General features: G+C 41.3%; 1 protein-coding gene across 5 annotated transcripts in view; it reads right to left on the minus strand.

Moving 5' to 3' along the window:
- MARCHF8 (membrane associated ring-CH-type finger 8) overlaps positions 1–26001 on the minus strand; it is a 78742-nt gene that overhangs the window by 7741 nt on the left and 45000 nt on the right. For 3 of the 5 annotated variants that reach the window (XM_065746355.1, XM_065746356.1, XM_065746358.1), the window contains 3 exons: positions 13097–13147; positions 2755–2834; positions 1617–2456 (listed from right to left, as the gene is read on the minus strand). In XM_065746355.1, the coding sequence (XP_065602427.1) occupies positions 1617–2456; positions 2755–2834; positions 13097–13147 (971 nt within the window). The remainder of the gene's footprint in view (positions 1–1616; positions 2457–2754; positions 2835–13096; positions 13148–26001) is intronic. The other 2 variants (XM_065746357.1, XM_065746359.1) reach the window with 2 other exon arrangements.

Here is a 26001-nt window from a genome sequence, read left to right on the forward strand (position 1 = left end):
TGTGAGAAATAACAATCTTTCATCTACTAGAACAATAGTACTTAACTGAAAACAGCATTTAAACAGATCAGACAGCACTTCCCAAGACAAAATACACGCAGAGAGGTACAGTTACTGGTGAATTACGATCTAACACAGACGATGAAACAAAATTCCCAAAGGAACTGTGAAAAAGCCCAACCCAGTATCATGGAGAGTTAATTTGGTCTGAATTTTGCACAAGGGAAACGGTTATTTCTAGTGCCAAATACTAAGAACCACGCTGCAAAGCTATAGCATCCATTTTCCCCAGATATACCTACTCTAAAAGGACTAATGGCTTTGCTCTTCCAATTCCTACTTTGCAAGAGTTGCTAAGGAAGCAACAGCTCTGCAAAATTCCCAGTTTCCCTCACCATCTGACTGCAGACAGCAAGGATACCCGATACAGTGCTACTACCAGGTGCTGGCATTTGATTTCCAGCTTCAATTTACGCACAGCACTCGGGCTGCATCAAACATCACTGAGTCCTTCGAACCACGTGGAAGAAGCCAGAAACTGAAAGGGGGATGGTGAGGAGCTCAGGGAATGAATACAAGTTACTAAGCATATGTGAAGCACATCCTGGCATGCTGCCATCCATGTCTATTACTGAAATCTCTCACTGATGCGTAGCATCTTGCCTCTCGTGACCTTGCTGATAGCTAGCAAGTGGGACTGAAAGAGTGGGTGGATTTAAAGAGCATCTTGTGGATGACAAGCCAGTAAGGAACTAGATTTTGCTGGTAACAGGGTACTGAGGGAATAAAAAAATTACTGGCAGATAGTAGCAAAGTCATCTTCGGAAAGCGATGTTGAAGATGAGAAAGATTAAGATAGGAAAATGCTTGGTAGAAGGATGTGACAGTTACTCCTGTACTTGGCATTTCCTGCTCCCTACATTTATTCTGGAGCTGGGACAGGGCAGGCCTTCAGACAGTTCACCATGAAGACAGTCCAGAGCTGCATGTTCCTATCGCCTATGTATATAGTTAATCCTCTGTAGCTGGAACAAGGACATCCCATCCTTTTTGGACCTTTCACTACCGACTTATCATCACTAATACCCAATGCTTAGTTCTCCCTTTTGTCATAGGCATCCACTAATGGGGAAATAAAAGTTAAAAAACAATCTTAAGCTATATTGACTAGATCTCATAACCAGTGTTCAAGCATTCTCTTCTTCCTCATTGCCCACCCTCTGACACAACTCAGCAGTGGCTGTCTGGAAAACACATTACTCATTAACAGTTCAGAAATTTTCGGCTTATTTTTTAATACGTGTAGCTGATTCTCTCATGATAATCCCAGTTTGGGCAAGGATGAAAGCAAAATACCATCTCAGAACACTGAATCTGAAACAAATTGCAAAATAATTTATTTGACTCCCAAGGAAATACTTTTGCTTAGTAGGCTTGTTAAGTGCGTCAGAGGGGTGCAGGAAAGCAGAGAGAAGGTTGCATGCTTCACATTGCGTGTATTAAAAGCAAGGTGACAGGGTGAAAGAAAAGACAAACATCACAAAGGCAGGGAAAGGAGAACGGTCACCACTGCACACGGGAGGGCTTGAAGGTAGGCAGTTCTCCGATACACCAACCTGCAGGTATCCCCCGATGCAGACACCGGGGAGAGAGGGGGGAATTTTTCTGAGAGGGGGGAAGGGCAGTCAAGGTCACTGTCCTTCTCAACCGAACAGAGCGGTGCCCGCTGCTCTTTTGTTCTCAGTTTCATTGAGGTGCTGTCCTCAAAGACGTCATCGTCTCCCATGTCCTCAGAGCAGAAGTCTGTGCTTTCCACCAGCATGCTGGAGGATTTCTCAGCTTGGAAGTGACTGGAATAGCTCTCCAGTTCATGGAACTTGTGCAGGCTGCTGGTGCTGGAGGTGTGGGAGAAGGAAAAAAGGTAACGCAACAGTTTTTTGCTTCTTGAGTTGTCATGGTCCACTCTGTCCTCCAGCAAGGGGATATGTACAGCGCTGCGGTTCTCTGCTCCTCCTGATGCACTCGAATAGTTGGAAAGGGAAGGGATGTAGGAGTGTTTAGAATTGCTAAAAGAAAGAGGCCTGAGATTCAGCGATTTCCTCTCTTTAAGATGAAATTTGTTAATCCTCAAACACTGCTCTTGAGTCGGGGTCAATTTGCCTTCTGAGCATGTTCGCTCCACGTAGTCAAAGCACTCACTGGTGCTCTGTGCCTTCTGGTCCACGTCATTGAGGGACTTGGAGAATTTCAGAGTGCGGGTGGGCTTTACACTCTTAGCAGACCTGAGTGCCTGGCTCCGATCCTGCCCACGGGAGCTTCTCTTTGCTGCATGTAACGTGTCCTGACAGATTACTGTCACAGTGACCCCTTGTGTCAGAGAGCTCTGGCAGTGAGGATTTTTCAAGACAACAGCAGACTGCACTGGATGACAACATTCAGAAAACACTGCACTGGAACTGCATGCAGAACAGTGGAATAAAAAGCACAGAAAGTAAAAAACCAATTACATAAGAGAACACATATAATTAAAAGTGAAGAAATGAGAATTACAGCTAGTGTGGGAATGGCAAACATAGCGGGCCAGTCAGTGGGATTCAACGAAGCAGTGTTAGACAGCAGTCGAGTCAAACAAATGGGACGCTTCAGACCAGAACCCCATGTTGCTTACTTCCCCATACACATGCTTTTTCACTTTTGGTTTTTCTCATCTCAAACCTTACACAAGCCTCACTGTAGCTATGCAAGCAGATTTACCTGCAGATGTCCTGGTTGGATGGTGTAACAGAAGTCCGAGAGAAGCTATGAGGAGCTGTGATAGAGGTTGGACTTCCAGCCTGCAGTGACATGAAAACAAAGGGGAAAAAAGAAAAAAAAAAAAAACAACACCAAAAACAAACACACACACACACAAAAAAAAGCAAGTCAGAAGTTGGAAATTTCGTAGGCACAGCAGTCACCTTCAGAGTTGAACACGGCATATGGAGTCAGATATCACTCTACATCAGAAATTCAAGGGCTAGTTGCAAGAAAGAGAGGTGTCATTGTCAAGCGCTATGAAGGAAGGCTGTCACAGCCTCATCCTTGGAAAAACAGAGATCAGAACAGAAACACTTTTCCCCAAGGTCAGATGCAGCCATCTCTGGAGCGGAACCTGCCAGCTGTCAGACACTGCACAGAACAATAGCTCAGGAAATGAGCAACGCTACAGTAATTAGCATAATTAGATGGAGGTGTGTATACAGACTAGTCGTAATTTAACTACCATCTAATAGCTAATCCTTCCACTTACCACGATGACAAGAGATAAGGGGCTTGTTGTGTTTTTTTTTCCACAAGGCATTACCATCAGTAATTTAGCAGCTCAGACTATTTATAGGGGAGGTAGTTTCAGTAGTAGTATATGCACATGAACACCATCTGCCAAACCAGACCCTTCCCTGAAGTACTCTTTGTACTTCACAAGGTCTTTTACCCTGGCTCCTGCCTTGACAGGGACTTCCACCTCCTTGCACAAAAGGTGTGATTGCAGCTACACTCATGGGACCAACAAGATCACAGTGTGAAATCGAATAGGTGTAGAATTCAGAATTCAGCTAAAATCAAAAAAGCTAAGCCCTTTGCTTATTCGGGACTTAAGAAACAAGCCTCTAAAGTCAGTAAAATATAATCTTGATAGTCAACTATTACAGGCCTTTTTGCTGCTGTACGTTGTGAGTTACAAACTGAAACTTGGGAACACTTCCCAAAGGTTTTCATGAGGAGACACATGTTGATAACCCTGCAATGGGCAGAGAATCTCTAAACCCATTCCTCCCACACTCCACAGCTGTTGGATGTGCTGTGCAGCTCAGCCGCTGCTGCAAAGCATTGCTCCCATTTCCCAGTTCAAACAAAGCTGTATGGGTCTTTTCATCTGCCAAGCAAAGCCTGCAAAGCACAGAGGTGCTCCAACAGCAGTGAAGAGCGCAATGTGCCCAGCATCGTCTCAGGATGTCTCAGGTGCACGAGTACAAAAACCCAGGTATCCACTTACAGCTGGGCTGGCAGGGGCCAAGGGCAAGACTCAAACACACACCTCTCGACCTGCGGAAAGGCACTGCAGCTTGTTTCCCATCCCAGACAGCTAGGTTTGCACCCAGAATAAAAAACAGGATAACCTTGCTCCAAAAAGCAAACTGAACAATGTCACGACTGACAAAACAAATTAAACATGTAAAGATCAGTTTGGGCTTTATCCTGGAAAGCATCATCCTTACATTTTACACCATTTGTGCATGCTAATGATATAGGACTGATCATACAGTGAGGTGAATTCAGCTATTGTTTGGAATTTTTCTTCTTGATGTTTAACCTATCCTGAAAGCAGGCACATCTCTGACTAAATCCTATCTCTTAGAAAGAGTGCAGTAATTACTTTTTAAAAAAGAAAGACAGGTTAGTGAAAGAGCTGACACTATAATCTGCTGCTGTAATTATGCAAATGAAAATTAATATGCCTTAAGTAATGAATTATTTAAAAAGACATATTTAGCAATCTGCTGAAAACAAAATATTGAACCAGTAAAAAAAAACTACGTTATATTCTGCCATGGAAACAGAGCCATATATTGCTGGAACTGGAGTCACAAATCAATTAATATATGTCTCAGATTTTCTGCTAAGAGCAAATCAAGGAAGGTATTCTGCTTATAAAGAACCCGCTTTCTTTACCGCTTCATTTCAGAAATGAAGCATTCCAAAAAAGACAGACGTGCATACAATGTGGCAGTCTAATAGCAGATGACTAGATTCAATGAACCAAAATTTCCTTCTGAACCTAGATTACTGGTTTCTTGATCCAACTGGCTGGCACCAAGACAGCATGTCAAAGTCTCACTGCTTGGAACATCAAAAAGCTGGGGCAGGGAAGAAACACTGAAACTGCATTTGTATTTCAATATCACTGTGTCTAGATGCCAGCACTGCTCAGGATAGCTTGCATAGAAGTACAAAAATTAAAAACAAAAACAAACAAAAAAGCATCTGAAGCAACTTTCCTTTTCCTCTCACCTTCCTGTTTCTTGTATATAAGAGGTCTTTTATGCTATCTTTAGACTAAATGCAAATGCAACCAACAAATGTTCACCAGTAAACACACATGGAAAGGCACCACAGAATGGAAGAAAAAAAATGCTGGAGGAAGCTATGTCCCATCCTCAGCTGAAGTTGATGTCAGCTGTGGCTACCACTAACAGCCATGTCTGGTTCAACACATCTCATACCTCCCACTCTCTGTTCCTCCCATGCTTTTGCATGTGAAACTATTTACACAGCTGCACTGCAGATCAGATAGGATACCGAGGTGAGAGCAAACAAAGCACTTATTTTCCTGAGCTTGTTTAATGTCAGTCATTTCCCTAGCTGCGTTTGCTGGAGGACATTAGCTGGTTACAGCAGTGAACCTCTAACGGTGAGATACAGCTCATCAACAAGAGAGTGCAGTAAAATGCAAGCTGCTGCCCACAGCCCAACAAACACAAAAGCCATGTAAAGAAGAAAGGAAGAAACGCTGGCAGCCTGTGGCCAGAACATGACAAAGAGGTGATGTGATGATTGAATATAGCAGAGAGGTAGATCCAGCTCACTTGGAGTCCTGACTGTCCTTCCACAGAAGGCTCAGCTTCAAAGAGGCCGGGAAAATGAGCAATCAAAGACTTTGCCACCATCCTTAATGCTCCAGTAGCAGTCTCACAAGTAGTAGCACCTTTGGGTAAACTAGCTTCTTACAATGTTGACAGCAGACATAGGTTTTAAAGCAGCCATGATCGTAGGGGGTTTCTGCTATGTTCATTATCTGACAGACATCCTAAGCTTGAATTTGACACTCATAACCTCAGAATCACTGCTGAATCTCTGTGGTTACTCATTCCGGTCACTCTGGGTGACTCACCTCCAACAAGAAGTCCTAGGAGCTACGAAATAGTGAGTTACTTTGTACAGACTGGTGGCCTAAAATAGCTCGAACTAAAGGTTAATAGTTAGTTAATTGTTTCCACTGACATTCCCATCTAATGCAATTCAGTGAGGTCACAGTGTGGCCCTCCCCTCTGGTTCTTGGATAATCACAGTAATTCTGAAGGCAGCAATCCCTGGAGGCTTGCAGCTCTCTATAGTGCTGCCATCAAGATTTATATCCTATATATACAAACGTGTGTTTATGTTGGCATAGCTGGTTGTTCTCATTCTTGCCCTACTCTGCAAACTGTGATCTCTTGGTAAAGAAACTTGGTCTATTCCAATGACCTACTGAAGATTACCTGCAGCACACCTGGAAACAAAAACACTCACCCTGCCTCAGAAAATAAAATCATCTTTGAAGTAAGCCATAGTGAACAAGCCATTGGCTTAAGCATATCTCTAAATAACCTGTTCACCTGAGATGGCATTTCTTGGGTAAAGTTTCTGTAGTCTTAGCCTGAGCTGTACTTCAGTACAAGTAATTATACATCATTTTAAAGAGCAGGGCCTGAGACATTTAAACAGTCTTATTACAATTCCTCCACTGATGGGAAGTCTGAAGGAAGTGAAGAAAGTTCGTCCTCAACACAGAATCACAAACCTTACCATTTCTAGGTGCCACATAAATAGGACCAATTCTGCGGCCCTGGTATCTGGGATAGATAAACAACTTCAAGTCTCAGCTAAGGACTTGGCGACTAACATGCTCTGCACTATACACAGTTTATAATAGATCACCTCTGACATTAAGGCAGACAAAGAGCTGGAGATAGCAGCACAATTTTAAGCCTTTTACTTGGGAGGAACGGCAGCACAAGGAGCTTTAAAAAATACAAATGTAACAATAGAGCATGCAGCTGAACACATCACAACCCACATTTCAATCTGGAATTTTGATTATGGGTTTGCCTTAATTTTATACAGTGATTAACCCATTTCAAAACTACTCACTTTTGCTGAACTTCAAAAAAAAAAAAGCAATGAAAAGCTTAAGAAGGTGCACGTGCTGTCAAAAACACTGATGGTGCAAGGTGTGTGGCATGCCAACAGACCATTGCAACAGTTCGTGTCTGCCCTACAGTGACCACCTTTGCTGAGCCAGCTTCAACTAGAAGCAGGTCCTAAGAGGGCTTGAAGAGAAAGGTAATCACTGTTCACTAAGGGGAGATATCTCCCTCTGCTGTGTTTTGAAGTCATCTATCCTTCAACTATAGCCAGGGACCTAGCTCACCCCAATAACCCAGAGGCTGTGATGCTTTTCAGCATGCAGATCACAGTGCTGTGGTCTGCGAAGTGCCACTGGGATCTCTGTTTGAATTGGACTAATCTCTGCTGGCATTAATACATCACAATGACAAACGTGGTAGAATCATACAGGAAAGACAGAAGGATGGTTATCACTCTGTATTTCAGAAGAACTCATTACTGAAAAGCCATTTTATCTGTCGCACACAGATCCCACTTAAACATGTATTAAAAAGGCAAGGCTGCTACTAGACATGGACACAACAGACATTTATCTTGTGTAGTGCATCTCCTGAGGCAGTGAAAGCCCCAGGCTCTGCCACCTCCTTAGTTTACACCATGGAAACCAGGACTGACCACCCCAAATCTGCCCCCTGGCAGGATCTATTCCAACTAGCAAAGTCAGAAGAATAAACAGAGGTGGGGCTTGGTGAAAAAAAAGCACTAAGTGCCACTGTAGGGCACTTCCATAGCTAAAACCCAGCAATTCTTCAGGTACTTGAACGCTTACAAAGAGACCCAGGGAATGTGACTATTGTTCTTCTGGAAGGGGACAATATTTTGCACACCACACAACTGCTGGCTGCGGGGCACTTCTACTCCATTCCCCTGCTCCAGCTATCCACCTTCACAAGGATGCAACATATTTGTGTTTTCATGCATTTTATGTTGCCAGCAAGGGCTGTACAAGCTGACTGAAGGCTCCTGCACTGCAGCTGAGGTCTCCAGAGTGTGTTTTCAGCTGGACTAGCAATGCCTTAGAACAATGGGGGCAATGACAGCAACTAGCTGTGTGGCCAACCTGGCACTCGAGATGGCCAAAGAGGCCATCCACATGCAGACTGGACATGAAGGGCAGTCAGTCTCTGCTGACAAGCTTTTCCTAAATAGCAGCATGGTAGGATCAAATATCAGTAAATTCTAGCATACATAATTCCTCACTACCGGATATATGCCACCCTGTCTTCCAGTGTGCATTGATATCAAGTTTCTTTGCCTGAAATATGATGTATTATTAGAATGGAGAGTGGCAAGAAAAAACACTAGGGACTAAAAAAAGATCACTACAGGTCACCATTGATTGCTTGATAAAACCACCACTGATTGACAAAGAAAAAAGGGTTCCTAAGTTTGTCTCAAATGCTCCATAGTATCAGCATCTTAGATTAACAGAGCATTTTTCCATTCAACAATGTTGAAATGAAGGTACAGGATGTAGGAGGAAACACTGCTGATGAAGATGTGGGAAAGAGATATCTGGTATTTTCAGGATGATCAATTCCATCAAATAATTCTGGCAACAATTTGACAGGAACTGGCAGCTGGCTCCTTGAAGGACTCTGTTCCATACTCTGCATAATGTGTATGACTATAATTAAAATTACATCTAGAAACTAGGAGTGAAAGTCCTCACTATCGCACTGTGCCCTGGCACAGGCTCACCTGCCTTTCTGAATGGGGAAAAGTGCATCCCTTCACCTTCATACTATGCAGTCTTGCTTTTCCTGAGCATCTCAGTCACATCAAAATTTATTTTGTTTAAGCAACTTCTCTTTCGCTATTGCTCTTTCCCATAGATGCATGTACCTGGGCAGGGGACCTCTGAGCAGCAGACCTTTGCAGTGTGCCCTGGACGTTTGATAGACGACAGGACAGCTCAGCTCAGCAACTAAAAATCCTGGACAGCTTTTCTATGGACGAATGCTCACTGAATCCATCAAAGCTTCAGGCAACAGAGGATGTGTGTATTCATATGCTTTTCTAAATCTGTTCCAAGCTGATGAACAGCCTAAATGGATTTTAAATTTCATAGCAAGCTTAGGCTACCACTTTGCATCTGCACTGGCTGCCATTCAGTCCAAGAATAATTTAATACTTTATAGTGTGCCCCTGCTCAAAAGATAAAGCTGTGCAGTCCTTCAGAAAAGACAAAGCATTTACATTTTTTAAGGAGTGTACTTTTGATTTCTTTGCTACAATTTCGGTATTAGCATTCTCAAAGTTTGCCTCTCAGAGGGCTATGAAAATAAGACTAAAAGGTACTTTCCCTGAACACTAAAATCAGGCCTCCAGAGAAACCAGATGACAGGAGCAGTACACAGGTGACCTGAAGATATTTCCCTACATCACATCATCAGTTTAATAGGCACTTTAATGCTAAACAATATCCCTAATTTGAGGTTAACTGTTTACAGACCAGCTTTGTCAGTACCTCATTTAATTTGCTTGTTAGCAGAATTTCTTTATTTAGGAGCAGAGGATTTGAATTATCAACACTGTGAAAATCCTCTTTTTAGCTACCCTCAGTGACTAGCTGTGCTTTCAGGTCAATTTTATCTATATGGTGAGGATGAAGCATATTAAGGTTAATTATTTCTGTATGGCTTGTATGATGAAGACACTTACTAATGAATGGTGGCTTCTTGGTAAAAATGCTGGCTTAGGGCACATAGCTGAGATGTGAATCCAGCCTGTATAGCTGTGTGCCAGTCAGAAATGTTCCAGTCAGTGTCAGTGTTCTTGAATGGGATGTTTGGAACTGGGCCTTGTCTGAGCCCTATGGCTAAATCAATTCAATCTCCTGTCAACACTCTTAAAAAAAAATCCAAATCAAATATAGAAAAGATTCCATAAATCCAAAAATGTTTTTGTAGAGCAGATTAAAAAGGAGTGTTTGAAATATACTGACCAAAAAAGCAAAGAAGGGCCTGGAGGAATGCCACATCCTCCAGTGTGCAACAGACTGCATAAAACCTAACAGCATCACATGAAGATTCTCCTACATCTTATCCCCTACTTCTTTTTCTCTACTGCTGGCCTTCGTCCCCAGCCAAATGTTCACATTCTTTTTCTTGGCCTGGCCACATGTACCAGCATCTCTTCACCTCCCTTAGCATCTGTTCTTGGAGGACTGCCTTTTTGCCCCTTATGCTCCACATGGCCCCAGCACTTGGGGTCTATGCTCACCTTCACCAGCTGATCTCATTTTAGTGGCACCATCTGCCTGCCTCCCTCCTTGACCACTTTGAGCCCTACAGCATCAGCTCCTTTCCTCAGTCACACCAAGTAACACAGCATCCTCTCTTGGCTAGAGGCTGATTTCTGACTCAATCCTTTCCATTCACATTGTACTGTACAAGTGAGAACAGTGGAAAGACGCACAGTAATAATCACAGCGGGTTCATAATGACATATCAGCACCAGAAAGGGCTTTGAATCAAGTGCCAGCATCAAGCATTTGCAGCAGCTATACTGTAAGCTAGATTTCAGTGGGAAAAAATAGCTGCAACAGTCATTTGCAGAAAGTGTGATCATTGCTTCTGTAAACACACAAATACACACCAACAGATCTGGAAAAGCAGCACATAACTGATTAAACTCAACTTCAGTTAAATAGCTCCTCTTAGAACAGAGCAGTGTCAAAAAGCTCTGAGGACTGCAGAAAGGGCTACAGAGGTAGCTAAGAATTTCCTTACATTTTCTTTTACATGCATTCAACCTGCCTTACTGGCCACTGGCCAGTTGTTACACTATTCTAGGTAGACATAAAAGGCACTTTCCTATTACACTTCAGAATGAATGACATTTTCCATGTATGCAAGCTTCTACGCAGTATCCTGCTAACTATAATCTTTCCTAGTTTGCCCTACAAATTGCTTACGACAGCCATCCCCACTGGTGGGCTGCAATATAAATGGTTGCAACTCAGCGCTGAATTGTCTGGATGCACAAGGCAGCATGCAGATGAATGAGGCAAATCACTGACTAATTTCACCAGAGGGACTTCCACCTCTTGCCCTTGCTAGAAGCAATCTCCAGAATGAAGCAGCAGCACAGAGCAGATCAGATACAGGTGACAGAGGGACATAAGAACATTTGTACCTCTGGGAGATTGATGTTTGGAACCAACAATTCTCAGAAGTTGAACAGGCAAAGCTGACTTTCGCTCTCCTCGAGAACTTTTTAGCTTTTGTAACACACAGGAATCACTTTGAACATTTCAGTGTTTCAAGAATGCAAATCCTGGTGTCCCACTTGCCAGTGTTCTCAGGGAGAAGTCAGCCAGAGAGCCAGGTCCTTCCAATTGCACCACCAGTTCTTGATGAATTAAGAATGAACTGTGCAGCCAGCCCTATGTATACTGCTTCTGCTAGGATAGGGCTCCTCTGTGAGAACAACAGAGGGAATAGGAATGAAACAGTTGCTGCAGAAAGGCATCTTGTGTTGAATTTTGCACACTCTGGGAAAAGCACAATACTTGAAAAAAATTGTCATTTCTTTTGAACAATGCATGAAAATCCAAGAAGGAGCCCTAGGAAGAGAAGAGCAAAGGCAACAGGGAACAGACACAGTCCTGTTCTGGGAGAGCATGAATCAGAAGTTATACTGACATGACGTTTACTTCAAAATTCTTTGTGTGAATACATGTTTTCTGAAGCTGAACACAAAACATAAAGCTGCACTGCTCCATGACAATACCACCTTCAGCTTGGTCAATGCCTTAAGCACTGGACAGTTGCCCTACTTGTTATTTAAGATGTCCAGCAATCTTGTCCTTCTGCTCCAAAGTGGAAGTTGCCTGTGCCCATATGAGCCATTAAGAGAAGCCACTGTTTCCTTTGCTGGAGACAGGCACAAATAGCTTCACATATCCTGAAGTATCCAAAATGAAATAAAGTGACTTGAGCCTGTCAGAGATACAGTGACTCACTCTGTCATTAAAAATCATTATCACCAGCAACAACAACCTTAAAAAAAGAAGGCTTAAGGCTCACGCACCCCATGAAAAATACTAGCCAGCCAGGACAGTGTTTCTTGCACAAAGCCTTTAAACAATTGTACCTGTGTAAGCAACAAAGTAAGCTGAAAGCACATTAGATTTCAGCTAATTAAAAGTCTGTTAAGAAGTGGGAGTAGCAAGAATGGTCTTGCAACACGTTGTCTTGGACAGAAAGTATATTTTTTTCTGACAACATAAAATGATTGTGTTTTTGATGTTTCCATTTGTTATACTGAAACATGATTAGAATGGGCAGTGCACCATCCTTCCTTTACAAGATCAGAGCTTATTGTATTAAAAACTTAAGAATACTGACATAGCCATGCCCTAATAATGCACTTCATGAGGCTATCAATATAATTAAAACAAGGTGACAATAAAATAATATTTAAGCAAGTATCTGATACGTATTATAGATGCGTGGTAATACACATCTCACAAAGAGCATAGATTCATAAGGTTGGAAAGGACCTACAAGATCATCTAGTCCAACCATCCTCCTATCACCACCCCTACCCACTGAACTACTAAATCAAATCCCTTAGCACCTCATCTAAACGCTTCTTGAACAGCGCTAGGGATGGTGCCTCAACCACCTCCCTAGGCAGGCCATTCCAGTGCCTGACCACTCTTTCAGAGTAAAAATGTTTCCTCAAATCTAATCTAAATCTTCCCCGGAAGGGTAAACATTAAACTGGACAGCTTATGGGAAAAAAAAAAAAAAGGAAAAAAAAAAAGAGCACACTTGAGTGATACTTGAGTGATAGTTTTGGAGCACCTTTTTCCCAAGATAAAATCTCAGGGATCTGCCATCTATCTCGTTCCTAGCAAGCTAAGGAGGCTGACAGTGTGAAAGAGAAAACCTCCTGTAGCTTCCATTTCATTTGACCTGTAAAGACAATCTGCATAACACCGGAGAATTCTAATGTTTCAGCAGAGTGACTATCAATTACAGACAGCCATAAGCAGCGTTTTCTACTGGTCACACTGCGACGTCTATCACTTCATTTGAAACGAAAGAAATTCCAATATCCCCCACATTTATCAAGGACTGAGTTTTATCAAGGAACATACCTTTGAGATGTTACTAGAGCGGCTCACGGAATGCCCCAAAGCCTTCTCATTCTGAAAGAAGAAGAATAAGATTATTGCAGGAGTAAATCAGTTACGAGAGTATTTTAAAGCTAGTATTAGAAGCCAAGTATGGAGAACATCTTAACGCTGTGATTTTTGGGGATGTTGATTCTATTGACATCAGCCTGATTTGCCACATTTACTAAGCTGTTATTTTGCTTAACTACATATTACATTGCTGAAAATCAAACAGGCAAGGCAAGTACAAACTGAGAACTACTAGAACAATGACGTCCCTATATGTGCTGCAAAGCCCTTTCCTCAGATGCCATCTGTTTTTGGAAAGGATATTTCTCAGCTCTGCCTCACTGACAACCAAAGGCAAACTTCCAACCACTGAAAATTAGAGCTCTTGCTTAAAGGAAACAGTGATGTAAAGAAAATTATCCAAGTGATGTCCTGAAACAATTCTGAATAGCCATGTGTATGTCATTTCAGGAAACGAAGCAGAGTTACTGAGCAACTTCCCATCTACCACAGAACTCAGAATTAAACAGGAAATATCATACAGGATGAAAATAGAAAAGCTGAAATTCCCGAAACTGAAATAAGTAATGAATGTATCTGTTACTTTTTAGTATGCAAACCCTGATTGATAAGGACGACGATCTCAGCTACTACCAAAATAAACTGTAGGTTTCACTATGATGTCTCATCATTTACTGGTTCCTGCTTTCTGAACATCGATGGTACCAAGATGAAAATGACTGTTCCACTGGTAAGAACTAGAAACCTACCTGCAAATGTTTGTTTGCTTTTCTGAATAAAATCCAACAGGAAACACATTCTTCTAAAAAATATTACAAACTGAGCAAGTCATAATGTTTGGTTACATATCTGTCACCACTTCTCTATTTTTGTGAAGCTGAAAGACAAATTTGTTCAAGACTTAAACACTTGAAACAGGGCAGGTTTACTCCTTCTTCCTATGGGCTCCATGCTGGGTAAGACCTTCTTGAAATGCACCATTCCATCTGGCATTTCAACAACCTAAAGGAGATGCTTTGTTAGCAACCTCTTCTAGTTCTCATCAGCACTGACTGATCAGACAGAACCTGAGAACAGAAATCCTGAATACATAACAAATGGGGAATTAAAAGAAATAAAAATAATAAAAAGAAACAGCCATTAACTTGCAGTTACTTCTAGATCAGCTTAGCTATAACGTTCTTGGTTTGAGACCTTATGTCTGTGATTTGTTACAATTCAAGCGACATTCAGCTACCAAAGCCCACATCAAGGCGAAGCACCTAGGCACTGCACCCACACTTTGGGATCCCTGTGCTCCTAGACATTCCTTCTTTCAGCACACTTCTTGAGGAGCTTGAGAGCTCTGCAATGAGAAAAGAAAAGGCAAGGAAAGATTTCAGCATATGCTTACAAAAGCAGATAGGCTCTTCCTTCTAACACAGTCATGGGCACTGCCTTGGCTGATGGATATAAATCACACTTCCTCCTTTAAAAATCTGAGGAAGCAAATATGGTGTTCTGAAATCCTCTCCATGTAGGAGTTCAAGTACCTACAAGGCAGTGAAATAGTCTTTCAGAAGAACAGAGGAGAAATGGCAAAGGAACCCTCACAAATTCTGTCTGATGACCAAATCAAAAATTGGCAAGGATCTATGCAAGTCCCGAACAGCTAAATTATCTTTGACTTGAATGCCAGATTTGCATCCTACAAGGCTGAGTTTGATTTTAGAGATGACTATGAGCTTTTATTACTTAGATATCAGTATTCCTGGAAGAGAAACAAACACCTAAAGACCCCCAAAGAATATGGGCATGATGCTTCTGTGATGACTAACACTGGACTAAGCTACTGCCAAAAAAAAGCCTGGCTGAGAATCGACTCTAACCGTAAGGGAAGGACTCAGCTAATTTCATCAAAGACACTGTAACTATAGCAACAGGAAAAAGTTCATTGAAGCTACAGAATACAGAAGAAAGAATAAAGGGGGCAGGGACATATTCTTAAGCTATGACGAAGAGAGAGCAACACGAGTTGGCAAGCACAGCAACTTGTCACTGCGGATGTGTGAGGTGTGGGGGAAGCAGGCTGTGCTCGCTAGGCCTTGCAGGGATGTGTGGGAGGTAAACAAAGCTCAGCTCTGTGGGACAAGGGAAATGGTGGTGAGGAGGGAGACCTGCAGGCAAGGAGTCTGCCTGAAGCAGCACAAAGCCCCACGCAGATGACAGTCCCAAATGCAGCCCTAGACATCAAAGACTTCCAGGCGAAATTCCTAAATAGAAAATTAAACAGAGCAGAGGTTCTTCACATTAACTCAACACTTCCCAGAACTGCTGTCTAGCTCAAGAAGATGCCTGCGAGGCAGCATGACTGAACTTACACAAGTACCTGTGCTGAAAAGGATGTGCTAAAATTCAGTAACTGAAGAGGCTGGAGGACAAGAGCTGTATTTACACAACACAGAGCAAATATACTTTCAGTCATGCCACAGAAACTAGTCTTCCCACACCCAGGGCTGTGATCTTATCTGGTGGATGCCAGCAGCATGACAGAGACAGATGCACATATCATCTTTATTGATCTGCTGTTGGGAATGTACCTGAGGTTCCAGCCAGTACATGCTTGTGAACAGTTGGGTTTCTTATTGAAAGAGTGATCATTTCTAAACAAAAAGTGCTCTTAAAAAAATATTCCGTATATACAGAGAGTGCATGCATTCATATTAAAGTATGCGTGATATTTCTAAATTATTCAGTCATATAAATGCTTTCATATTACTATTCCTTTACCACATGAAAGTTGGTATGTTCATAAAGCCAACAGGAAATTTACTGAAGCCTTAGTCCAGATTGGCCAAATTCTGCCCTCATAAGGGCTACTTGAGCCATAGAATCACAAAATCATTAAAGGTTGGAAAAGAACTCTGAGGTCACCTCTACTTGCACAGATTGTTATGAGTGTGGCATGTAGGTCCTTACATTAATCACTGCCAAATATGCATAGCTAATGGTTGTGGCTACACTGAAAAATACTCTTTTGTAGCTGAGAAATTCCTCTAACAAACAGTGTTATTGTGCTCTTTCTATCTGTTGAAATTCCCATGGCGATAAATAGAAGGCATTACTTTTGGAGCAACATACATATTTCATGAGGTCTAGCTGTGGCATTCAGTTCTCTTATACAAAAGGAATAATAAAAATCTATACATAAGGGGATAAAAACACTGTAGAAGACATTAAGTAAAGGTAGCACCTGATGGTGTTTCTGATGCTACAACATATTAAGGATACCGTATGCTTTCCAGTCATTAAGTTAGAAAAGGACTGCAAAACCATAGCAGGAAAACCTCTGGAATAGATGCATCTTAATGGCAGACATAATGCAAACAAATAAAAGCTTGTTTATCACAGTATATCCATCATGAGTATACGTATCATATACATCATGAGTATTTTTATCATAGAATCTTCTAGATTATTCACAAATTAACACTGAGTTGGGAGTGGAAAGGCAAAGCCTCCATTACTCCATTACTAGGAGTACCCAACAAATAAAGGTGCTCCAGTATGTTCTTATTGCATAATAAGACATATTCTGGTCCAATAATTACAGCTCTAAACAAGCTCTCCTTTCTTGTAAAAGCATTAGACTCTGCACTTCAATGGAAAGGTCAAGAAAAACGCAACATCTGTAAGCATGGACCACACAATTACCACCACTTAAAGAAAGCATGATTCTCCTTCAGCAAATCACTCTTTCTGCATGGGATAATGGGAATTCTACCTTTCAAAATGGATCCTACTCAACTAGAATCACTGAGTGAGCACTTAAAAAAATAATAATAATTAAAAAACAAACAAACAAACAAAAAGACAGTAAAAGCTTCTAAGTGCAGGAGGGCTTAACTTCCCCCTACAATCGCCCACTGCCAGCTGCTGCTCTGACATCCTGTCAGATGCTGGCTTAGGGAAAAAACGTGAAAGGCAGGAGGGGAGAAATGATTTAAAAACAGGAAAACTGCTACTAGTTCCCACTGTAGCACACATGTTTCTAAATTCCGGATACACTTACTTGCCATTGCTTGAATTCCTCCCCTAACTTTCTTTATCCATTGAATTTGCTCTCTGCTATGATAGCAGAACTCTGTCCTTCCTTCAGCAGCTGCAGCAGCTGCTCCTGGAGCAGCTTTCCAGCTTGCCTTCTCCACCTTGCCAGCTCTTTTCCCTTCTGCCACCACTCCTCATTTACCTTCACATAATGGCTTTTGCCTCCTCAATTCAGAAATCTCTGAGTTGCCACCTCCCTTCCACCCTCCCGTTCATCTTAGTCTTCTATATTCAGCACTTCAAGGTATTTTACCCTTGTTTCCGTACCATAAGACACCCTTTTTCCTCTAAGTGCAACAGCTCTGTAACTCTTACAGCCATGTGAACCCCAAAACACCAGTTCCCACTGCCTGAGCCAGGACTGCTCAGTTCCTTGACAGCAATTCAGGCTGCCAAAAGTGTTCTCACGTACACACAAAACCAAGGTAGTTCACCACCCTACTGTCAAACTCAGCTGTAGAATTACTGCAGCCTTAGCAAGAGGACACCCTAAAGAAACATGACTTGCATGTCCTTGCCAGGATGGAAGGAGGAGAAAAATACCCTGCTGAAATGGTTTGTATTTTGTTTCAATACTACTCAGGACTGAGCTGCCATGGTGCAGCTGCAAGTTGGTGTGGAGTGAAACTCGGTTCTTTCTCTGTGCCCCACAGTGCAAGCACATATGCTTGGCTGCTCCACAGACATGCAGCCACACACACCCAGGTATTGTTTTGGGTTTCATAACTGTGATCAGATTTCCTAACAACCTCTTCTCAGTGCTTATGCAAATCGTGCACTGCAATCCTATACCTGAAATGTAGAAAGTGAAAAGAACATACACTTTTAGCTTGGGCAGGGAGGTTGTTATTGTTGACAGTATCAGCACATGCACTTAATTGTCCAGAGTGACTTATATCAGGGGAAAGAAATGGGAAATGGCTTTGTCAGTTACTTTCTTCATCTCTCAGCACCATTGGATTGCTAAATTACAAAGGTTATGTCACTGAAAGAAAACAACATTTCATTATTTCAGCAGAAAATTTAGCGTCATATCAAGTAAATGTGGTCTTTATTTCTTTGGCAGTCCCAAGGCTCATGGAAGAACAACATACTGATGGTTACAAAGCATGTACTTTGCAAACATCTTGCACCTTACTTCTTTCAACCTTTATCCACAAAATACCACCATATATCATCAAGGTTCATTGATGAGCATGCAGCTAGAAGAGTCAGGCAAGGACCAGTAATGGCATTTAATCAAAGAATAACTGCATCTGAGCCTTCCACCTCTGCTTGTGGGTAGTATCTACCTCCAGACATTATTGCTACTGAGCTGCGTCTGCCAGGCCTGTAAAAGTGCAAGCTTTCCTTTCCCTATAAGATCATCTGCCTGGCGCATTTCAATAACATTGCCACCTATTTGCACACTTACATACCACGTGCCCAATTTGTAACAACAAGTAAACTGCAAAGAGTTTGGCACCTAAGATGTTTCATGAAAGTTCTTACCTTGCTTTTGCCAGACAACCTGTCTAAAATGGATGCACATCTATGGGATACAACACAAAAATAAATCCTTTCCTTGGTGAAAAAATTACACGATTTACAAAGGTTATTAAAAACCATACACCTTTCTTGGCAATGGAAGCAGCATGCATTAAGCTTACCTGTGAGAAAATGTCATTTCAAACCATTTTATATTTTTAACAGCTGAAAGAAAAATACGAACAAGGAAGCCAGCAATTTTGAACAGATTAACAGGAATAACATTCTGTCTTTCATAGAGTAAATGCATTTAATGCAACTGCTGGAATTCTCATGGTACACTACACATGTCAATATGCCAAAGCAATTGACTATTTTAAACATTCACAGATTAAAACTCCCTGTAGGCAACTGGTAATTTGGAATTTCTCAAGCTGCCAACAGACATCGGAAGCCTGCAGCCCAGATAACTCAGCGGAGCCGGACTTTCTCAGTGTCTACACAACTTGCACGTTCAGCTGTCTACTGAAGGAACAGACTGCATGCTATCACATGTCCCTTGTACTTGGTTGCACAGTTTGCTAATCCTGTGGAATCTCCCGAAGTGACACTGGGAAAGCATTCAGGGTATTTTTAGTAACATTTAACATGATATGGCCAAAATAACGTGAAAAAAAAAATGCTCTTGAAAGAGAACCAGTAAGTATCAGCCCTGTTTAGTAATACCCACTCATTGCATACCAGCATTGTTTTGCCTCAGATTTCACCTTCCCATTTTTAACTGTGCAAATTGCAAATTATTCTGACCCACAGCCTTTCAAACTCAGCATTAAACAACCGCACAAATTTAGCTAAATGAGAAATCGGGTCCCAGAGTACTCACTGACGTTATACAGCCAAACACCAGTTAGAGCAAGATCCTTGTAAAAATTGGAGATGCGATGTTCTAGAGAGTTTTAAACACAATGTTTGTAACAAAAATATTCTGTAAGGTGAGAGAGTACACAAGGAGTTATATCTAAGAAGAAGCAATACATTCTGCTGCCCTTCCATAAGTAAACCAAACCAAGTGATGGAAAACACTAATCTGGGAGGAAAGATGTATAAGTTAAGAGTGCAGCTGGTCTCCTGAGGGTCTTCACAACAAGGCTTGTGAAGGGCTTGGAGAATATGCCCTACGAGCAGAGACTGAAGGAATTGGGGCTGTTTAGTCAGGGGAAAAGGAGGCTGTGAGGAGAACCTTATTGTTCTCTTCCAATATCTGAAAGGTGATTATAGCGACAGCGGAGTTGGTCTCTTCTCACTCATGACAGGACAAGGGGAAATGGCCTTAAGTTGCACCAGGGTAAGTTTAGATTAGACATCAGGAAACACTTCACAGAAAGGGGTGTTAAGCACTGGAATAGGCTCTCCAGGGAGGTGGTTGAGTCACCATCCCTGTATGTGTTTAAAAACCGTTTGGATGTGGTGCTCAGGGGCATGACTTAGTGGAGGGTTGTTAAGAGTAGTATGGTTAGGTCGTGGTTGCACTCGATGATCTTTGAGGTCTTTCCCAACCTGAGTGATTCTATGATTCACCACGTGTGCCCTGAGGAGGCTACCCAGGAGCAAGCAGAGGAGAGCAGCACATCACTCCTGAGCACCTGCCTTTGCCAACAGTCCTGTCTGAGAAACAGTGAGTCAAGTCCCATAATTTCTCACGGTCAAATTCTCTTGTTTGCACAGTGATAAACACTGCAAAATCCCTAAACACTGGGGATTTAATATGCTGAAAACGTACTTATTCCTGAAACCTAAAAATCTGTACTCATTTATTTCATAGCCATAGTCAGGGTGTTGTACTTGAAAGATCAATGTATTTTCTAACTTTAAGGGAACTGAGACTGATGAGTTCCCAAGAGTCATAAAACAAGCTTCAGAAACAGCCAAACTAAGAAATACTGCATTGTTCATTTGCAAGAAGATATTCTGGCACTCAGTCATGCAAGGAACACTTAGGATGTGTTACTTATAGCAGTAAATCCTGCTGGCTCTGGTTACCTTCCACCCATACATCAGGAGCAGGGAGAGTACAGGACTACTTATCTGAGATATTGACAGGAAAAGAATGAAAATGCAGGGAAAGAAAAGAACAGAAGCAGAAATTTAACACATTCTGTTTTTATTTCCTGTATATCAATAATTACATATGTCCCTGATACAAGAGCAGAAGAATTCAGCACCAATCTCTCAACCTAATAGCTGATGTGATCCAGTATACTGATACTGATCATTGGGATATGCATACATCACGTTCCCACCTTTTCTACCATGTCTGTCACAATAGCTTATGCCCACAAATGAAAATTGATTACAGAAATCTTACTGAGGGAAGACAAGCATTCAGGATATTTAAATAGTTTCAATTTTTGATACTGTGCCTACTCTTATACTAATCTTTTCTGAGTAGGAAAAGAGGCTGAAAACAAAATCCTACAGATTTATGCTAGGTTAGGATGATCATTTCAACTTTTTACTTAAATAAGTTATTAAAGAAGAAAAACTAAAAAACAACAACAAAAAAAAAGATGGTATGGCCATAGAGGATAAAAGGAAAATCTTCCATAGAGGCATAAAAAGCAAAATAAACAGTCCTATTCTGACAGGGACACCTGTTTTAGTTCTGTATTCAGCAGTAGTGCTTTTTGAAAAGGAGACCTTACCAGATCTTTTCTGTCCTCAAAATGTAACAGCAGTCAACAATGCCAACAAAATGCCAGTAAAGAAAAGGATGGGTGGAAACGAATACTGAAACATTACAAAAACCAAGGACAAGTCAACAGCTTTTGCATATGGTCTCTAGAGATTAAATCCTGACTTTATGGAAGTTGGGGGAATTCCACCAAGAACACCAATCATGTCAGGAGATCAGCCTCTGTTAACAGGATATAGGGCAGTAATGCAGAACTCAGAGCAACAAACAACTAGGGTGATCAACAATATGGAGAAACCTTTATATGAGGACAGTCAAAGCAGCACAATATTTATTCACTTTTTCTTTCAATAAAGTGAAGAAAATACATCTAGCTAAGTAACGAACCTTCACAGCTGTGTCTTACACCCTCAGAAGAACACCCAGAAGCAGAAGATGTGAGCCAGTTACAGCAGGCTAAGTCACAGACCTTGCTCAATCTTATCAAGCATTATTTCCTGGAGGAAGCAATAAACCATCTCTCTGTGTAGCTGTAGTGGCCCCACTGAAGCCAACAAAAAACCTCACTGGGTTCAGGAAGACTCAGACTGAGCCACGACCAACATCCTAATCCTAAAAAAGTATTTCAGGAACTGCAACTGGTGATAGGCACACTTCTATCCGACTGAGACCTAGAGTATTTATAAAAACACTTGCCTTACCACATGAGAAACAGAGAAATAAAGAAATGGCAATAAAAGCTAGCTACAAAAACACATTTCCCTTGTGCATGGAAACCTACATTTGCTTGATGTTCAGCAAGGAGAAGCAGGAACATAACACCGTGCAGTGCTAACACTGAGCAACATGCAGCCAATGGAGCTGTGCTGGCTGAATAAAACAGGGATAAGCCCAGTGACCTGGCACACTAGGGCTGACAACATAGTGATCAGAAAACAGCAAAAATAAGAACGATGTTTTAGGAGCAGGTGGTGTGAACACTGAGCGTGGTGCTCAAAGCACCTCCAAGTACCACTCCTGTTCAGGGCTGCATCCCTCATCTCTCATCACTCTCATCCTAAAATTGTGTCAGGTTACAGTGGAAGAGCATCAGAGGCAATCACAGCAGAGACTAACAAGACTTCCTGGCTGCAGAAAAGCCCTCCAAAGAGCAGAGCCCTTCACATGGCTGGGAAACTTCACAGCAGCCACAGTCGAACAGGAGGGCTGAAGTTTTTGTGTGCCTGAATGAGCTAAATGCCAGCAGCTGTATAAGAACTAAATTTATCACTGCAGTCCCGGGAATGCCTGCATTTTCTGCTAAAATAAAATCTCAGGGCCATTAGCCTATTGAAACAGAAGCTTTTCCACTTATCTGAAGACATTCACTTATTCTCTTTCCCCAGCTATCATGCTCCAGTTCCAGTAAAATCCTACTTGGTTTTAGAAACTTTTATGGAAAGACATGGACATCAGATCAAAAATACTGGTATTATGTCAGTAGTATTAAACAATTCATTTCACTGGGTTGTTCTGCCTCTTGCATTTATGCATATGAAACAGAAAATGAGCTGCAGCTGTCAGAGCACTGCCTGACCTATTGGGGACCATGCTGCATTCTTGCATGCGCTGACATAGCACTCTCTAAAGTTTGTTTCCCAAGGGGAAAGGTTTATAAATAAGTCTCATATTCACAGTAAATCTCCTGTCCTTCATTCCCTACAGCTTTGAGCTAGGGCAGTTTTTGTCACAGGAAATTGCATCAAAGATTTCAGAAAAAGTGTATTAGCTTATTTGATTTGCTTCTCTCAAACTGCCTTCAAAATTACTTCCACCAAAGCTAGATTTAAAAAACTCCTTCTCTTTGTTCATTGCCGTACACATTCATTATCTGTGGAAATCATATTGCAACATCTATGAAATCTGTGGATGATTTAGAAGATAACAGATTTTATCAAAATACATTTTGTAGCTTTTAAAAGTAACTTTCAAAAAACCTCAAAGAACTGCTAAATGATCGTGTATTTTCAGAAGGCATACAGAAATGCCTTTAAAGTCAGACCTCTGGGGAGACAACATTTTCTCTTAGGCTCTACATTTGGAATGGAGCTGACAAGATACTGAAATGATAAAAGAGGCTCACCATGGGCTCTGGAGTCCAACAGAGAGGATTCACTCAAAGGGTAGGATCCTTGGATTGTAAGATTTTATTCTTCAGAGACCACATTGACATAGTGTTTGCTGATCTCATTACAACAAGGTTCCAATCCAGAACTGGAACTTCCTTTTTTCCCCTCTTTGAAACATTTATTTCTGATTCCTTGTACTTTTGAAAATGCAAAAGATAACGTAGTACAACAGAACAGTAAATTAGAAAAGCAAGACTTTAAGAACACAATCTAGAAAAAAAGTTACACTTTTCTTCTGACATTCCTTAATAGCATCTACTACTAGTAGATTAGGGAACAAAGGGGAGGATACCGAGGAGACGATGTAAAATTGGATGAACCTCTTGCAAGACAAGTATGCATTTAAGTAACATGCTTGAATCATCACTGAAAATAAAGCTGTACTACAGGGCTGAAACTTCAGCACAGAATGAATATGCTTCCTGTTTAACACCTTCCCTACAAAACACCATTGTACATTTGAAGTTGAATACTGTAGTTGGTGAGTGCTCAGCAGCAGTAGGCAGCAGCTCAAAATAACAACTCAACAACACAAACTGTAAGAGAGAAATGATCAGGTCAGATTTTAATTTACAGACCCTTGCAACATACACTGCTGACCTCGTACACCAATATCCTAAAGTAGGCAAATGCGATCATCAGTCGGCAGATGAGAATCCTGAAGTACACAGAAATTATGTTGCCCTCAGAAATTCAGCCTTCTTTGTCCTACACCTACACACACAGATTCTCAGTATAACAGACAGCAGCTGCATCCCATGACAGGCATATGGCTCAATGCTGTGTTTTTGCACAATCATACTTTTGCACAGGGTAAGTTTAACATACAATATGCCAGGGCAAGGAAATCATCATTGAGATCTCTCCCTTTCATTTTTCTCAGTGGTAGAACATAAGTCTCCAACCTGAAATCTGTGAGTGCACTGATTTTCATGTGCACTATCAGACTTTGTGATCTACCTGAGGAATTGCCATCTGGTAAATCCTTGAAACTTCACTGTCTGTCTCCTTTACTTGTAAATGTAGTCCCCAGTTCTTCTTGCATGTTTCTGACTGTACAGTAAATAACCTTTGGATCTCTAAGCTTGATGGCTCATGAGAGAAACCATCACAGCACCACAGCATACAGCATCTACAGGGTTTTCAAAAAAGCTGTGATTTAGGATCAAGCCTAACACACTTTACTTTGGATAATAGTTCTGTGGGATATACTGGTATGTTGATATTTTGATTTTTTCAGCCTTTGGCACATGAAAACCTTGCTGCCCACACTCCCAAGCATGCATACGTAAGTATTGTAACCGTGGAACTGAAGTAAGAGGATTACATTTCAGGAGGGACATGTTTTGGTGAGAGACTAGAGGCTTAGGGGGATTAAAAGATAGGAGCTGCTTCTGAGAGTGACAGAGTGAGAAACAGCAAAGCCCACACATAAATATTGCCTGGAAGTAAGCATCATTTTGTATCATTCCACAGCAATGAGAAACACCAAGCAGAAAAGCAAAAGAACCAGGGACTACATCAATTGCATCTCAGTCTACTCTACTGTCCCCACTCCAAATTACTCCCTTTCATACTTCCATTTTCTCTGTCTCCTCGTGCCTTCTATCACCCTTATTTCTTAGCTGCAGCTTTGACCACATGAATCAGCATTTTTCTCCCACCTCTGAATTATCTATATTGGTTTTTCTGCATCATTTCCTATCACACTAGGAAAATAATTTTGAAATACTTTTCAGTGGCTTCTACACTAAGAAACTTGAATGGACAGAAACACAGCTGATCTAATCCTGGGTACAAGGGAAGTCCTGCAAGCTTTAGGAAAAATGACTGTAATCATTTTTAAATCCAAGAGGATTTTATTTTATGCTAGCCAACAGCCCTCAGAGGTAAAGCATTAGATGTGGCTTCCAGTTAAATACACTCTTCTAACAAATACTACCATGGCAGGATTTTTGTTTCCCGAAAGATATGAAATTAAATGCACTAACAACAGTTACAAATGCCAGAGGGTTCCAGCAGGACTGCAACATCCTATCTGGATGCCATTTGGAAATCAGAACACTGTGCTAAATTCAACTGATGCTTTCAAGAAAGAACAATTCCAGAGCAGGGCTCTGTGGTGCTAAGCATTATAAAATGTGGTAAAAGGCTGGAGTTGCTTCAGAAAGCTAATAACCCAATAAGAAAAATACAAAGATGACTATGGTAATCAGACAACAAAAACTAAGAGGGATGGACATTAGTATACTAGATATAAGTAAAAGCAGCCAGGCATATTTAATATCAAATTCATTAAAATAAATGCATAAACATATGTCTACATGTATGTATTCATATATGTGTATAATATATAGATAAACCTATAACCTACATTTTTATTTAATTTAATGGAAAAAAATCCCAAACTGAACAAGGCCAAATCCCAAAGGATGCAGTACAGT

The sequence above is a fragment of the Cyrtonyx montezumae genome, unplaced genomic scaffold (assembly GCF_038088225.1).
Source record: "Cyrtonyx montezumae isolate F1298 unplaced genomic scaffold, pur_monq_1.0 scaffold_4, whole genome shotgun sequence".
NCBI classification, from domain to species: domain Eukaryota; kingdom Metazoa; phylum Chordata; class Aves; order Galliformes; family Odontophoridae; genus Cyrtonyx; species Cyrtonyx montezumae.